This window comes from Hypanus sabinus, chromosome 2, assembly GCF_030144855.1.
Source record: "Hypanus sabinus isolate sHypSab1 chromosome 2, sHypSab1.hap1, whole genome shotgun sequence".
In the NCBI taxonomy this organism is placed as follows: Eukaryota; Metazoa; Chordata; class Chondrichthyes; order Myliobatiformes; family Dasyatidae; genus Hypanus; species Hypanus sabinus.
The window spans coordinates 162,200,381-162,215,427 of NC_082707.1; the positions used below are offsets into that span (position 1 = coordinate 162,200,381).

Below are 15,047 nucleotides of genomic sequence, written 5' to 3' on the forward strand. Positions count from 1 at the left end.
CTTTATTGTGTAATATGTCAGCAAACCAGCTTCTGGCATGTGTGGACTGGTATCAAAAAGTGGGTCATTCTGTGAGACAGAGAAACACCTGGGACCAGTAAAAGCACAGGAGAATGTAAAAGCAGAACCAGTGCAGGACAGAGAAACCCAAGGGCCATAGCGCCATTATTGTGAGTGCAACATGTTAAAATGGTGGCTCCAATGCAGACAGTTTACCGCGCAGCCTGACTGTGAGAAGGATTTGCGTGACCTATTGTACTGCAGCATATAATAAAACATGCAACTCCACACATACACGAAGATAGTGGACACAAAGTATCCTGATGTTACTGGATCACATTGAAAATACACAATTACAAACACTGCCAAAAGAAGTCTTTAATACTAATGGAAGACATACCAGTTAAACTGGTCACAGAAGCTCAGAAAATTATTTCAGTTCACCGTGATTTGAAGCAACATGTGGAATTGAAGTGCAAAAATATCTGAAGAGCTTTTAAAATCTTGCCCTATAGGATCAATTTATGTGTAGCTTTATTGACAAGAACATTCAGTTATCTAAATGGTATCTCACATTTGACCTGACATGTAAATTTTGTAACCTTGACAGAAAGGTGACACAAGATTTTAGGAAGAGACATCAGTCAGAAGGCAACAGCAACTTCTCCATTTCTGAAGTCTTCAGCACATAGTTGCGATGGTGCAAACTGTTGCTAGATTGCAATGGCGGCCACCTGCTGCAGCTTTGTTCCATTGAAGAGGCGCAGTTTTAAGTGCACACAGCAGCAGCTGAGACAGACAGCTCTCCGATGCAAGGGGATTTGTCCAAGGAGGAATAAACTGAGAAGGAATCTGAATAACATCATGAGTTTGTGCCGGGTTCGGAACAGCACGTTTGTGTAGTACCTGTAAGTCGAGGTAAAGCAGCAGGATTTCACGATCAACAGAAAGATACACAGTTAGTCCGGAGAGATGGTTGCAGATAAAGAAGCAGGTTATTCTGTAACAGGTAGAAATCAACACTGCCTTTGATAGGACAAATTAGCCTTATAACAAATCCTGGTAAAGTACTGAAGGTACTAGCTCAAATAAAATGTATCTTGATATCATGAGAACTAACAATTAGGAGTGTCAATAATCATGGCCAACCAGACAGAGCAACCAATATTACACTACCAAACTAAAACAAAATCAATTAAGTAGATGTATTTCTTGCTACATATCTGTTTGACCTGGGTCATAAAAATCCTGAAATTCGCTGCATGAGCATACTATTTACAATGAACTGAAATATGACTCCCAATCATAGCTTCAGTGAACACTGAAAGGACACAGAAAAATATACAATGAAAGGAAGAACCAAAGCCATTAAGTGTCTTGATAAGGAAATGCAAGCATTATACAATAAAAAGTTTAAATATATGTCCTTAATAACCTCTTAGTCAGTCTGCACAAAATGCAGAATGCAAGTTTACCAAAGAAACCCTTAAAAATGTGAAGATGGTCAACATGATCTCCTCACAGGGACCACATTGACAACCCATGGTGCAGATTATCCCATAATATTGGCAATCTATGATCAAGGTATCCACTCCAGTAAGGATTACTTAAGAACACAGTACAGTTTCACATTGTCAATTAGTAACAGTGGACAAGCCTTTGATATGCAATGCAGCCACCACTGTGGTTTCCATTCTTCTCTCAATTTCTAACATTCATCTCTCAACACCGCTGCACGTCATCTCATTTTGTCACTCTTTCTAATATAGTATTCCCGTAATGTCATTTCTGGTAGTTTAAAACATTCGAAAGTAGAGGGTCAGCAGATGAAATAAAAGCAAAATCATGAACTACCTCATTGAGGAAAGGCAATGAGCAACAAAGTAAGAGGACTAGGAATGACGAGAGGGATCTCACTGAAACCTACTGAATATTGAAAGGCCAGATAGAGTGGATGTGGAGAGGATGTTTCCTGTAGCGTGTGAGTCTACGACCAGAGGGCACAGCCTCAGAAGAGAAGGATGAATAGAATAGAACTGGGTTTCGAACCTTTTTATGCCATGGACCAGTACCATTAAGCTGGGAAACCTTGCTTTAGAGCAATTTCTTTTGCCAGAGGGTGGTGCAATTCATTGCCACAAACAGCTCAGGCGGCCAAGCCTTTGGGGATATTTAAAGCAGAGGTTGACAGGCTCATGATTAGTCAGGGTATCAAAGGTTACAGGGTGAAGGCAGGGAAATGAGTTTGAGGGGCATAGTAAATCAGCCATGATAGAATGGTGGAGCAAACACAATGGGCTGAGTGGCCTCATTCTACTCCTATGTCTTATGGTCTTTTAATCATTCAGGAGAGGCAGATACTGCATAAAATCCCCCCATATTCCATCATGCGTTAAATTTAACGTGAACAATTGCATCTCTTCCCCAATTAAATGCCTTGCTTCAATGTCTCCCTAACTCTAGATGTGCTACCTCAATTAAAATACTCAAGGTCTACATAGAGCGCCATTGTTGTGGGGGGGGGGGGGGGGTTTCTACTCTTCAGATATGAATGATGTTATGTAAATCACTTTGCCATACCTTGTGAGATCATGCCTTTTCGTTAAGCACTGCTTCATTATGGGGGTGGGAATGGGGTCTCAGTACAATAGGAAACAGGGTCTTCTGCTGGTTGCTCTGGCATATGTCCTCCCCGACACACAAGACCCTCCTCCTCACATGTACCTTGAACTTTTATGTTCTGTGGAGTGCATACAAGTTATTTTCCTCCCCAAAGCAGCTTCTGTTTCCAAGTCTGTCAAAATGTATGGTGTGGCTAACCTGCAAACTGTGGTTTAGGAGGAGATGTCCTTCTCTGATATTATGCAGTCAAGTGGTTTGACAAGCACTGAGTTGGTGAGATCTCTTGCAGGAGCCATTTTACTGCAAATTTCTAATTGCTTCTGTTTCCTAACTGGATTCTGTTCCGTTCACTATATTGTGCGGGAACCCAGTTAGATGAGTGATAAAATCAGAAATTGTTGGAAATACTGAGCAGATCAGGCTGCATTTATGGAGAGAGTCAAGGATGAGGCTGATAATCTGGGAAGGACAGGAATGCAGCTTGTTAAGAGGGTGAGGGAAGGGTTGTCTGATGGGGTAAAACTGGGGTAACCATGGTAATAAGCTGTAAACAAGGTGAATGGGAACCGTCAGAGAGTGAGAATATGGACAAAACAATGTCGGAGTTGTGAAATGCAGAGCAGGAGGACAGGCCCTGCAGGTCATATCTCCAAAACAAGCAAAAGGGCAAAAAGAGGAGGAAGGTCAATAGAGCTGAGCCAATTGATGACTGGAGAGAAGCTGCAGAATTCACTATTGAATCTGGAAGGCTGCAGTGTACTCAGATGGAAGATAAGGTGCTGCTTGTTGTTTAAGTTTGCCTCATTGTAACAGTTGCAGGATTATTTACTGAACATTTCTAGGCAACAACCCCCAACTCCTTGTATTTGCAGTCTGTCACTATCTCATGTACAATATTCTGTGGTATAAAGTGGAGTCTGATTGGGACATCTGCAGTGCAGATGTACTGGCTATGTCTGATACATACTCACAGTAACTAACTATTGGACACTGCAATGACAATCAGTAAGAGGACACAGTATCTTTCCATAAGAAGTCTCAGATGTACAGTGTGTCTCAAGTCAATGCCTGGTGTTCAGTACCAATCAGATACAATCTTTGGGATCCATTATTCTCCCAACATTCATTATACATATTTCTTCTGCTGGTACAGACCATCCTCATTTAGTTAAGTTATTTAAGACATAACCACAGCAATAATTTCCAGCCTAACAGTACAGAATCATAAACAGAAACAGACCATTCGGTCCACTGTGACTGTGCTGGCGGCTTTGAGAAGAGAAATCCTGGCAATGTGATTCCTTTGCTCTTTCCCCTTGGCCCTATAAATTACAGTATAAATTTATTCTCAGTGCAAATGTCTATGTGTTATGATAACGGGAGTACTGGCTCTGAACGATGATGATGGCTGGTTCTTGGCTTGCGAAGATCAGGAGTGAAGTCCTCCTCAGGAGCAATAGCACGATCAGTGGTGACTGTAGAAGGCAGTTCAGGATCTACAAACTCTGGAGGACAGGGACACGGGAACAGTTGGGATGTGAGTGTTTGCTCTAAATGAACAACTGGCTCTAAATGGACTGCTACTAAAGGGGCAGCACTCTATTCTGAGGCTGTGCCCTCTGGTCTTAGACTCCCCCACCCATCCTCTCCACATCCACTCTATCAAAGCCTTTCAGTATTCAATAGGTTTCAATGAGATGCCCTTTCATTCATCTAAACCTCAGTGAGTACAGGGCCAGAGCCATCAAACAATTCTCACATATTAGCCCTTTCATTCCAGGAATCATTCTCGCGAACCTCCTCTTGGTTACATTGTTAAGAATTGCAATGTGAATGCTTGATTATTAGGATGTCTCTTTATATCCCACACAGGTAGGAGATGAGGCTGTGAGTGCTGAGCAATGATGTCACCAGGTAGCCTTCCTCTTTCTCCTTCTAATCTACAGAAGTCCTGTCATACAGCTCATGGTCAAGGTCTTTCTGCTCTGCCTCTGGCTGGCGTATAAAGCTAGCCAGTTTATAGACCATGTGGCTCGTGATGTACAGGTCTCACCAGCTGCTCAGAATCTATGGCAGGCAAAAGAACCTCATGCTGTGGAGAGCAATGGGATTTTGTGCTACTGAATAGGTATGTTCATGCACCTCGCTGCAGAAAGCAGAGGGCAGATCTTACCCCTCAGATCCAGACGCCTGTTCCTCAGAATCGCTGTCATTAGTGCTTCTCGGAAACATGACATTCACCCTCAGGGTTTTCCTCTCAAGATCCACAATGGCCTGACCCATTCGAAAAAAGGCCTGGATTACTAAGGTAGGCCCTTTCACACGGAGCTACCTGTACTGATGAGAAGCCAGCAACGGTAGCGATCCCACCACCCGAGATGCCGGCTGCCCCTCAGTGACATTGCAGAAGATGAATACAGTGCCTGGGTGGCCTCTGTGGTGCAGTAACAAGCAACAAAACCGGATTCACCGCCAACACCTCCTCGGGACGCTTGAAAGGATCCTTCCTTGCAAGCTGAGGATCAACGTGAACTTAACATGGCAGCCCAGAAACAAGGACGTAGCCTCCTTCCCACATGACGCCCCATCTTAGAGCAGAATCCCCTGGAAAAGTAGAATCCGTGAATGCAATGGTCACCAGAGAAATTGAGGCAGGCTGTGGAATTAGTGAAGTCTCTCTGGGTGCAGGCTGCTTGCTAGTGTCTGCCTCTCAGCTGCAGTCCCTTGAGCTAATCTGAGCAGCCAGGCTCGGCTAAAATAACTGTTCCAATAATGGGATGAGGTCAGCCATCATCCCCACGGATAGAGGAACAGCAGCTAAATGCTGGGAAATGCATTTACTGTTACTTAAACCACATCCTACACTGTAATATTTGTACCTAGCAGTCACCGCTAGAGTTGCACAGTTAGGAGTCCTGATGACAGTGGTTTCATTCTAAATACCAAAAGAAGTAACAAACTAGGACATTGTGTCCTTAATTCTACCGAGGCTGCAGCTTTCTGATTCAGTGTACGTTGATGACAGCAGAGATGTGTGTTAAATGAATAATTATGCAAGTTAACAACTGGCAGCTTCTGGTGAATAAGGTTTATTTTCACTTTCCTATTAGTGTACATCTCTATAATATGAAAATGAATTTCAAAACCCATTACTAAAAGATGTGTGTTAATTTTTGCAATTTCACATTAGACTTGAATGCCTATTGATATTTTAAAGATGGATGAGACCTGCAGAATGACAAGGCAGCAACCCTTACTTCCAGATAACCACTCGGTAGTGGTGAACCGAGCAGCATGGGAACAACAGGAGTAGAGACCATGAAAGGGAACTTACCTCCAACGAGAATCAGGGCTCCAGTGGAAATACATGAAGTTTGTGGTGGCATACCCACCTTCGATCGGGCTACATTCTTGTAACAGGGTGGATTAATCAAATTTTCTATAGGGGCATGTTGTTCTCAGCACAATATTGTACCGCGTAATCATTTCATATGGATTAATGTATGGAGCCAAACATTTCCACAGACAGTGTCAGTCAGACATTTCTTTACTTTGCTGGTCAACGTTTTGCAGATGTTGTTGTGGACGCAGCATGAAAGGAGGCCATTATGCCAGAAACCCGCCCTGTCCCATACTCACTAAGTTTTTTAATACCTCTACCAGATCTAGCAATCTTGACAATTTCTAGAAGAACAGCCACAGTTTCTCCAGCCTACCCAGATAACAAAAGGTTACAATCTCTGGAATCACTGTGGTTTTAGCCTGCACACCCTCTCCAGAGACTTTGCATCTGGAACAGGACACGATTCTCCAGTTGTGGTCCGACTGTTTTATAAAGTTCATCGTGATCTCTTTACTCCCACCTTCTATACCTCTAGCTACTGCATCAGGGTATCAAATGCCCTTTTAACCACATTCTCAACATGCCGTGTCTGATTTCTCTGTTCATGTTCTCCAGCTTACATTGCATCCTTTCATTCTTCTGGCCAAACTGTAACACCTCAACTTATCTGTATTAATTTTCATCTGATACCTACCACTCATTCTACCAGTCACTCTGCACCAACTTGGGATCTGGTACTCTCCTCCCCACAGGTTTTGTGACACACCAGCGCCAAGCTGTGAAAGGACAAATCACCTATGCAGACACTCAATGGCATTTCATATTGTGTTCCTCAATATGTCCCAGGAGGTCACCAATGAACAGAAACTCACTGGACCAGCCCCATGGACACTATGACCAGAAGAATAGGTCAGAGGCTGGGCATGCTGCAGCGAGTGATTCAACTCCCATTATTCCTAGGCTCTCCCTTCATTTTCAAAGCACAAACCAGCAGCAAGACTGAATTCTCCTCACTTGCCTGAACGAGCACAATTCCAACACTTCCCAGAAGCTCATCACCATCCAAGGCAAAATAGCTGACTTGATCGGGATCCCAATACCCACACTAAACATTCATTCCCTCCACCTCCAGCACATAGTTGCTGCAGTGACTCACACAAATCACTCTGACAATGCCTCCCAAACCAGCAAACTCCACCAACAAGGAAGCATAGCAACCAACTGAAAACACCACCTCCAAGCTGCACACCATTCTTGTCTGGGAAATATATCAGTGGTTTGTTACAGTCGCTGGGTCTAAATCCTGGAATTCCCTGTTCAAGACCAGGGCCTTCCAGTGAATCAAGCAGATGTTCCACCACCACCTTCTCAAGGTCAATCACCCTTTCCGGTGATCCCTGTATCCCAAAAATGAATTTTTTTTTGTACTACACCTTTCCTGAATAGGAGTGTTACATTTGTAATCTTTCAGTTTTCATACACCACCTCTGAATCAGGATGTAGTGTTAGATGCAAATGTTATTTTAAGAAATTCATCTTTCCTCTACTTTCTTGAAATCTGTGATCACTGTCAGGTCCCAACTTCTTTTTTTCTGCATAAAACTAGTCATTTTTTTCCACACTCTTCTGTATAAACCTGGGTAGGACATTTATTCAGTTAAAGAATGGATATTTTTGTATTCCTTGTGACATGCAGCAAAATGACTACTTAGTGTTGGTCTTCACGATAGAGGACACGTCTAACATGCCAAAGAGAGATGCTACGGCTGCAACAGGAGGTGAGGACCTCGATACAATAGCTATCACTAAAGAGGTAGTGCTGAGCACACTTGTGGGCAATTCTCCTGGTCCAGATGGAATGCATACCACGGTACTGGAAGAAATAGCAGAAGTTATAGTCAAGGCTTTGGTGACAATTTACCAGAGTTCTCTGGACTCTAGGCAGTTCCTGGCAGTATGGAAGAAGGTGAATGTCATGCCACTGTTCAAGAGAGGATGTAGGCAAAAGGCAGGTAACTATATGCCAGTTAGTTTAACATCTGTAGTTGGGAAAATGCTTGAAGCTATCATAAAAGAAGAAATAGCGAGGCATCTGGAAAGAAATGGATCCATTAGGCAGATGCAGCATGGATTCAGCAAAGGCAGGTCCTGTTTGACAAACTTACTGGAGTTCTTTGAGGATATAGTGAGTGCTGTGGATAGAGGGGAACAGGTGGACATTATTTGCTTGGACTTCCAGAAGGCATTTGATAAGGTGCCGCATAAAAGACTTGTGCATAAGGACACATAGAGTTGGAGGTGAGGTATTAACATAGATACGAGATTGGTTAACTAATAGAAAGCAGACAGTTGGGATACATGGGTGTTTCTCTGGTTGGCAATCAGTTGTGAGCAGTGTGCCACAGTGGTCAGTGCTGGGCTCACAACTGTTCACGATATACATTAACGATCTGGAAGAGGGGACCGAGTGTAGTGTATCTAAGTTTGCTGATAATACTAAATTGATTAGAAAAGCAAATTGTGCAGAAGATATGAAGAGTCTGCAAAGAGATATAGATAGGTCAAGTGAGTGGACAAGGGTCTGGCAGATGGAGTACAGTGTTGGTAAATACAAGGTCATCCACTTTGGAAGGAAAAATGGAAGAGCAGATTATTTTTTAAACGGTAAAAAAAACTGCAGCATGCTGCTGTGCAGAGGGACTTGGGAGTGCTTGAGTATGAATCGCAAAAGGTTGCTTTGCAGGTGGAGCAGGCTATTAAGGTGGTAAATGGGATGTTGGCCTCCATTGCTAGAGAGATTGAATTTAAGAGCAAGGAGGTTATGCTGCAACTGTACAGGGTACTAGTGAGGCCACACCTGGAGTATTGTGTGCAGTTCTGGTCTCCTTACTTGAGGAAGGATATACTGGGTTTGGAGACAGTACAGAGGAGGTTCACCAGCTTGATTCCAGAGATGAGCGGGTTAGACTATGAGGAGAGATTGAGTCACCAGACACTGTACTCACTGGAATTCAGAAGAATGAGAGGAGATCTTATAGAAACATATAAAATTATGAAAAGAATAGATAAGATTGAGGCAGGAAAGTTGTTTCCACTGATAGGTGAGACTAGAACCAGGGGACATAGCCTCAAGATTGAGGGGAGTAGATTTAGGATGGAGATGAGGAGGAACTGCTTTTCCCAGAGAGTGGAATTCTCTGCCCAATGAAGCAGTGGAGGCTGCCTCAGTAAATATATTTAAGACAAAGTTGGATAGATTTTTGTAGTGTATGATAATTAAGGGTTATGAGGAAACAGCAAGTAGGTGGAGATGAGTCCATGGCCAGATCAGCCATGATCTGAGTGAATGGCAGAGCAGGCTCGATGGGCCAAATGGCCTACTCCTGCTCCTATTTATTATGTTCTTATGTAAAAGTGTTACAAGATGCTTGAGAAGTTCTGTTAGCTCTCTTGCTGTGATATGTACACTTCACAATATTTTGATATTACTTATAAGGACAGAATTTTTTTTTAATGTTTCAGAACCACATTCTCCTACCTGCATTGAACTGATCATGGTGCTGAGTGCAAATACTGTAGCAGAGTCTCTGAGAGTTGACTGGCTGTCAAATGTCCCTTGGGTGTCCATCAACAGCACAGCAACCTGCAAAGGAGACAAAACCATCAATAATCTGTGAAAGGCATGTAAGGAACATCACCCAACTCAAACTCAAATGGATAAACTTGATTGGTATACTGGTAACATCTTAAAAATTAATTGATCTGGTCATTTTTGCTGGAAAAAGTACACTGAAAGTTCAACAACGTGTCAGTGACAAAGAAAGTTAAGGACACTTTGACTATATGAGGCAAACTAAAGTAAGTGAAGTTTGGAATCCACAAATGGTTGGCCGGTGCCTGAAAGGGATTGGTGATGTTTAGCTACAAAACTAAATGAAACCCCACTCAGGTCGTGACACTGTCTATAACAGACCATGGATGGCTGGGTGCTTCCAGTCTTTTTAGATCACGCTCAGCTGCATACCATTCCATAAAGCCGTGACCACTTCCTTGCAATAATCTCATGTGCCTCGATTCCCTTAACATTCAAACGAATATCTAGTCCTGATGAAGGGTCTGGGCCAGAAATGCCCCTTCTTGCTGAGTTCCTCCAGCACTTTGAGTGTGTTGCCAGCAGGGATGCTGAGCTTTTTTGAGAGCACGTGCCCATATTTGGGACAATCCAAAAAATTTCTCCCACATGCTATGGCGATTTTGAGCAGAAATTAGCACTGATTAATGAGTTAGTAACAATAATTATGGACTTTTTAAAGAACAAAAAGGACAAGTCCTATTGTTTACTTATAGGTATTTATTGGTTTGCTATTAACAAAAGTAGATCAGAGACAGATCAAAATAAATGAAGCATTTAAAAAATCTTGTTCAAAATTAGTAGCATTAGTCTTTTTAAAAAACTACTGAAAAATAACATCATTAACTGCATAATGAACACATATATAAAATAAATGCACATATAAGAAATGTGAGTGTGAAATTAGAAGCATATTCATAAAAGGTCACAGGAATGAAAATAAATCCACATCACTCCGTGTGGGGCAGCACTGCATGCCATGTGCTGTCTTAGGCACACTTGCCATAGGTCCGCCGCCTCTGGTTGCTACTTTTCCAGCATTTGCAGAATCTGTTATATTTATTCAAACATTAATCAACCAACCTTGGAAATAAACAACAAATTTGCCTCCCTGGCCACCTCAGGTAGAAAGTACCAAAGATTCATTACCTTTTTAGTGAAGAAATGTTGTCTCACCTGTGTCAGGCGTTATCAACCTAATACTTTTAAACAATGAGCCCAGGTTGTAGGCAGTCCCAAGACGCCAACCTGGAGAAAGATTAAGTCCACTTATACCCTATAAAGCTATGTTAAAACTGTGTATCTTTCTGTGAGCTCTCCTCACAGTCTTTTAAACACACCAGAGAGCAAGATCGTCTTGTTTAATTTCTCCTCACATGACATCCAAAGAAATAATATGGTAAACCTTTGTTGCAGTCCCTCTAATCCAATTATGCCTTTTTTTTGCTATGGGGATTGGTATGTTTTGTAACTCCAAACCACTAAAACTTATTGAAAGGAAAACATGGAGCTGGGGAGATGCATGTCCACTTCAGTTTTACTTTAGCGAGGCACACACTTATGACACGGTGGCGTTATTACGTCAGCCATTCACATACTTCTTACCCATTATGAATTATATAAACAAACACAGAATGCTTAATCAAACAATATATTTACAAAATACTCCAAATTTACTGAAATATTAAATACACAGCATTCCCCTCTGCTTGGCTATAAACTCCAAATAAATAGAGTTGAATATGACTATGAGTAAACACATACAGTATACAGTATCTCAACTCTGTATACAGTATGTGAGGAAATTTGTTTTGCCTTGGCGGCAGCAGTACAGTGCAATACATCAAATTACAACAGCACTGTGTAAAAGTCTTTGGAACCCTAGCTAAATATACGTTCCTATGTCTTTTGCCATTATATACAGTGTAGTAAATTATAAACAGTCCCATTCAGGTCTAAAGATCGAACCACTGTGGAGGATTTCTTACTCTTCTGGGATAAATTCAAGGTAAAGTTATAATCAAAGTACATATGTATCATCATATTCAACCCCATGATTCATTTTCTTGTGGGCATACTCAATAAATCCATAACAGAATCAATGAAAGACCGCACCAACTGGGCATTCAACTAGTGTGCAAAAGACTACACACTGTGCAAATACTAAAAGATATAATAATAAATAAATAAGCAATAAATATTGAGAACATGAGAAGAAGAGTCCTTGGAAGTGAGTCTATAGGTTGTAGGAACATTTCAACAATAGGACAAGTGAATTTGAGTGAAGTCATTCCCTTTGATTCAGGAGCCTGATGGCTGAGAGGTAACAATTGTTTCTAAATCTGCTGCTGTGAGTCCTGAGCTTCCTGTACCTTCTTCCTGATGGCAGCAGCAAGAAGAGAGCATAACCTGGGTGGTGGGGGTTCCTGATGATGGAAGCTGCTTTCCTGCAAGTGTTTCATGTAGACATGCTCATTGGTGGAGAGAGCTCTACCTTGTAATGGACTGCGCTGCATCCACTACTCTTTGTAGGATTTTCCATTCAAGGGCACCGCTGTTTCCATACCAGGCAATGATGCAAACAGTAAATCTATCTTCTCCACCACCACAGAGCTGTAGAAGTTTGCCTTTCCCGACAAGGGAGTGGCGGCAGGGGACGAGTCACTCTGCTTGGCAGGTAAGACTTGTGGCCGTGAAGCAACCTCTGGTTCTGGGGCCTCCTCCATGGTGGTTGTGGCAGTTGACTCTGCAAGTGCAACAAATGGTTCTGACCTCTCTGGATACCTTTCTTCTCTAACAATTCATTCTGCTTTTCTCAACAGATTGATGTGTCATCTCCAGATGACATCACACACAATCTCCACTGTGTAGGAGAGTGGTTCAGTTCTGTCCTTAATGTTGATCACCTCAGTAGTCTCTCCATAGGACTGTTTGTCCAGGAGTGAGTCATCAAACCTCAACTTGCCTCAGCTTTTTGACTTGCATAGTCCTTCTGAGATTGGGTTTGAGCAGATCCAAGTGTGACCCAGGAACAACATAGATGGTGAGTCGCTGGTTTGGAGCGTGCTGCATTGCGATGTAACTCTATGTTCTGGAACACCAGTCCTTGAGAACAGGTTTCTCAACACGTCACCAGTGTGCGAGGTTGTCGTGGAGGATATTGGGAACACTGTTGGCTACTTTTTAAATAATGTCCCTTCTTAAAGAGTGAGTGACATTTGCGGAACCAATCCAGATTTTATTGAATCTCTAAAGATCTTCAGCTACTCTTTCAGAATGCTGGGGTGCAGACCATCTGGTCCATGTGATTATCGACCTTCAGACCTCTCAGTTTCCCAAGACCCTTTTCTCTAGTTATGGTAACTTCACAAACTTCATGGCCCCTGACAGCTGGAATATTTGTCATACTGCTCACGCCTTCCATCAGTGAAGACTGATGCAAAATACTTATTCAGTTCATCCACTATTTCCTTGACCCTCACTAATACCTCTCCAGTATAGTTTTCCAGTGGTCTGATACCCACTCTTGCCTCTCCTTTACACTTGATGTATCTGAAGAAACTTTTGGTATCTTCTTTAACATTATTTAAAAATATAATACTATTATATAATAGGGAGACTTCAATTTGCATTAGGGAGAATACATCAAAAGGGAGTCCTCTTTTATAAATTTTCAAGCATTTCCTTTTCCCAAGTGTAAAGGGAACAATCCCTCAACATTTTATGATTAGTCACCCTCTTCGTACTCAATCTTGTAATTGCGTCCTCCAAGAAACAGAGCCCGTTTCTGTGGCTGCTGTTAGTGGAACACCCTTCTGTGGATTGAAAATGGACACCAGTGCTTGATGATCAGTACTGAGGGTAGACTTTCTCCCACACAGGCACTGGTTGAAATGTTTTACATCCCAATCAAGACTCAAGGCCTCTGTCAATCTGGGCATAATTCTTCTCTGCAGTGGAATGTGATGTAAAGGCAATGGAGCGTTCACATCCATCACTCATGACATGTGACATGGCTACACGCATACAATAAGGCGAGGTGTTACAGGCAGGCTTCACTGCCCAATGTGGATGGATCATCATGTGTGAGTACAGTGTCTGACGTCACCATTTCCTTTACCTTTTAGAAAGCCACCTCACACTACTTTGTCCATTGCCATTTCTCCTTGATCTGTAGTAATGATTTTGGGGGGTGGAGCACAGTAGCCAGGGTTTGGCAGGGACCTGTTATGGTAATTGATAAACCCTAATTAAGCACCACCACTGTGAAGTGTCCTTTGGCCTTGAGGAATCCATCACTGCCTGAGTTTTCTCAGCACTCTTGTGTAATGCTTGGTTTACAGAATTTACCCTTGTCGCATCTTGCTCTAAGCCCATAAATGTTTCATCTCTTTAACACTCTCAAGACTTTTGAGATGTTTCTTAGCCTCACCAATAACAATGATGACATCCAGGTAACACTGAGTGCTGGGCAGCCTTGCAGCACCTGGTCCATTGCCTTCTGCCAGAGTGCAGGTGCAGATGCTACTCCAAAATAAGCCCCTTATAGTGATAAAGCCCATTGTGGGTGTTTCTGGTGAGAAATGCTTTGGACTCTTCTTCCACCTCATCTCTAGACAGTTCCCAGCTAAGTCCATTTTGTTAAAGTGTTTTCCTCCCAGAAAGCTTTGCAAAGGTATCCGCCATCCTGGGCACAGGGTATTGATCGTCGTTCAGTATTGGGTCGATAGTGGCTATAAAATCACCACAGATCCCGACAGATCCAATCCTCTTGGCTACTGACACCATTGGTGTTGCCTATGGACTCCACTCAACCTTGAAAAGAATTCCTTCAGCCTTCCTACAATCTACTTCATCAGACTGAAACACAATATTCCAAGTGTAATCCCACCAAGTCCTAAATAAATGGAATAATTTATCTTCACCCTTGTATTCAAGTCCTCTTGCAGACCTGGAAAACGCATGTTTTGCCTTTACGCACTCTTCTCTGTACTTATGTGTTAACTTTAGTAACTGATGAACAAAGCCATCAAGGCTTTTATGAACACTGACATCTTTCAATCTCTCACAACTTTAAAAACCCTATTTTTCCCTACCAATTTGGATTATTCACATCATATTTCATCTCACGTCCTATTCCTCTTCCTGCAAAAAAGCTTCTGCCTCCTCCAGACAAACCACTCCGCCACTTAGCTTCGAATCATCGGCAGTCTTGGATACATAATGTTTAATCCTATCATCTGTGTCACTGATTTAGATCAGGAACAGCTGAGATGACAGCATTGAACAGCAAAGCATTCCAATGGCTATAGCTTTCCAGCCTGAAAATGACCCATTTACTCCCACTCTGTGTTCTGTCTCAGGCTACATAGTCTGTTACACATAATCTTGAGTGGTTTAATGCGTTTAGTAACCTCTTGTGCAGTTCCTTAGTGAAAGCTTTCTGAAAAT

The 15,047-nt window shown here is 42.3% G+C and overlaps 1 protein-coding gene across 1 annotated transcript in view; it reads right to left on the reverse strand.

The window, feature by feature from the left end:
* Positions 1-15,047, reverse strand: part of atl1 (atlastin GTPase 1) — a 74,368-nt gene that overhangs the window by 20,198 nt on the left and 39,123 nt on the right. The window contains exon 4 of the mRNA XM_059958123.1: positions 9,504-9,608. Coding sequence (XP_059814106.1) covers positions 9,504-9,608 — 105 coding nt within the window. The remainder of the gene's footprint in view (positions 1-9,503; positions 9,609-15,047) is intronic.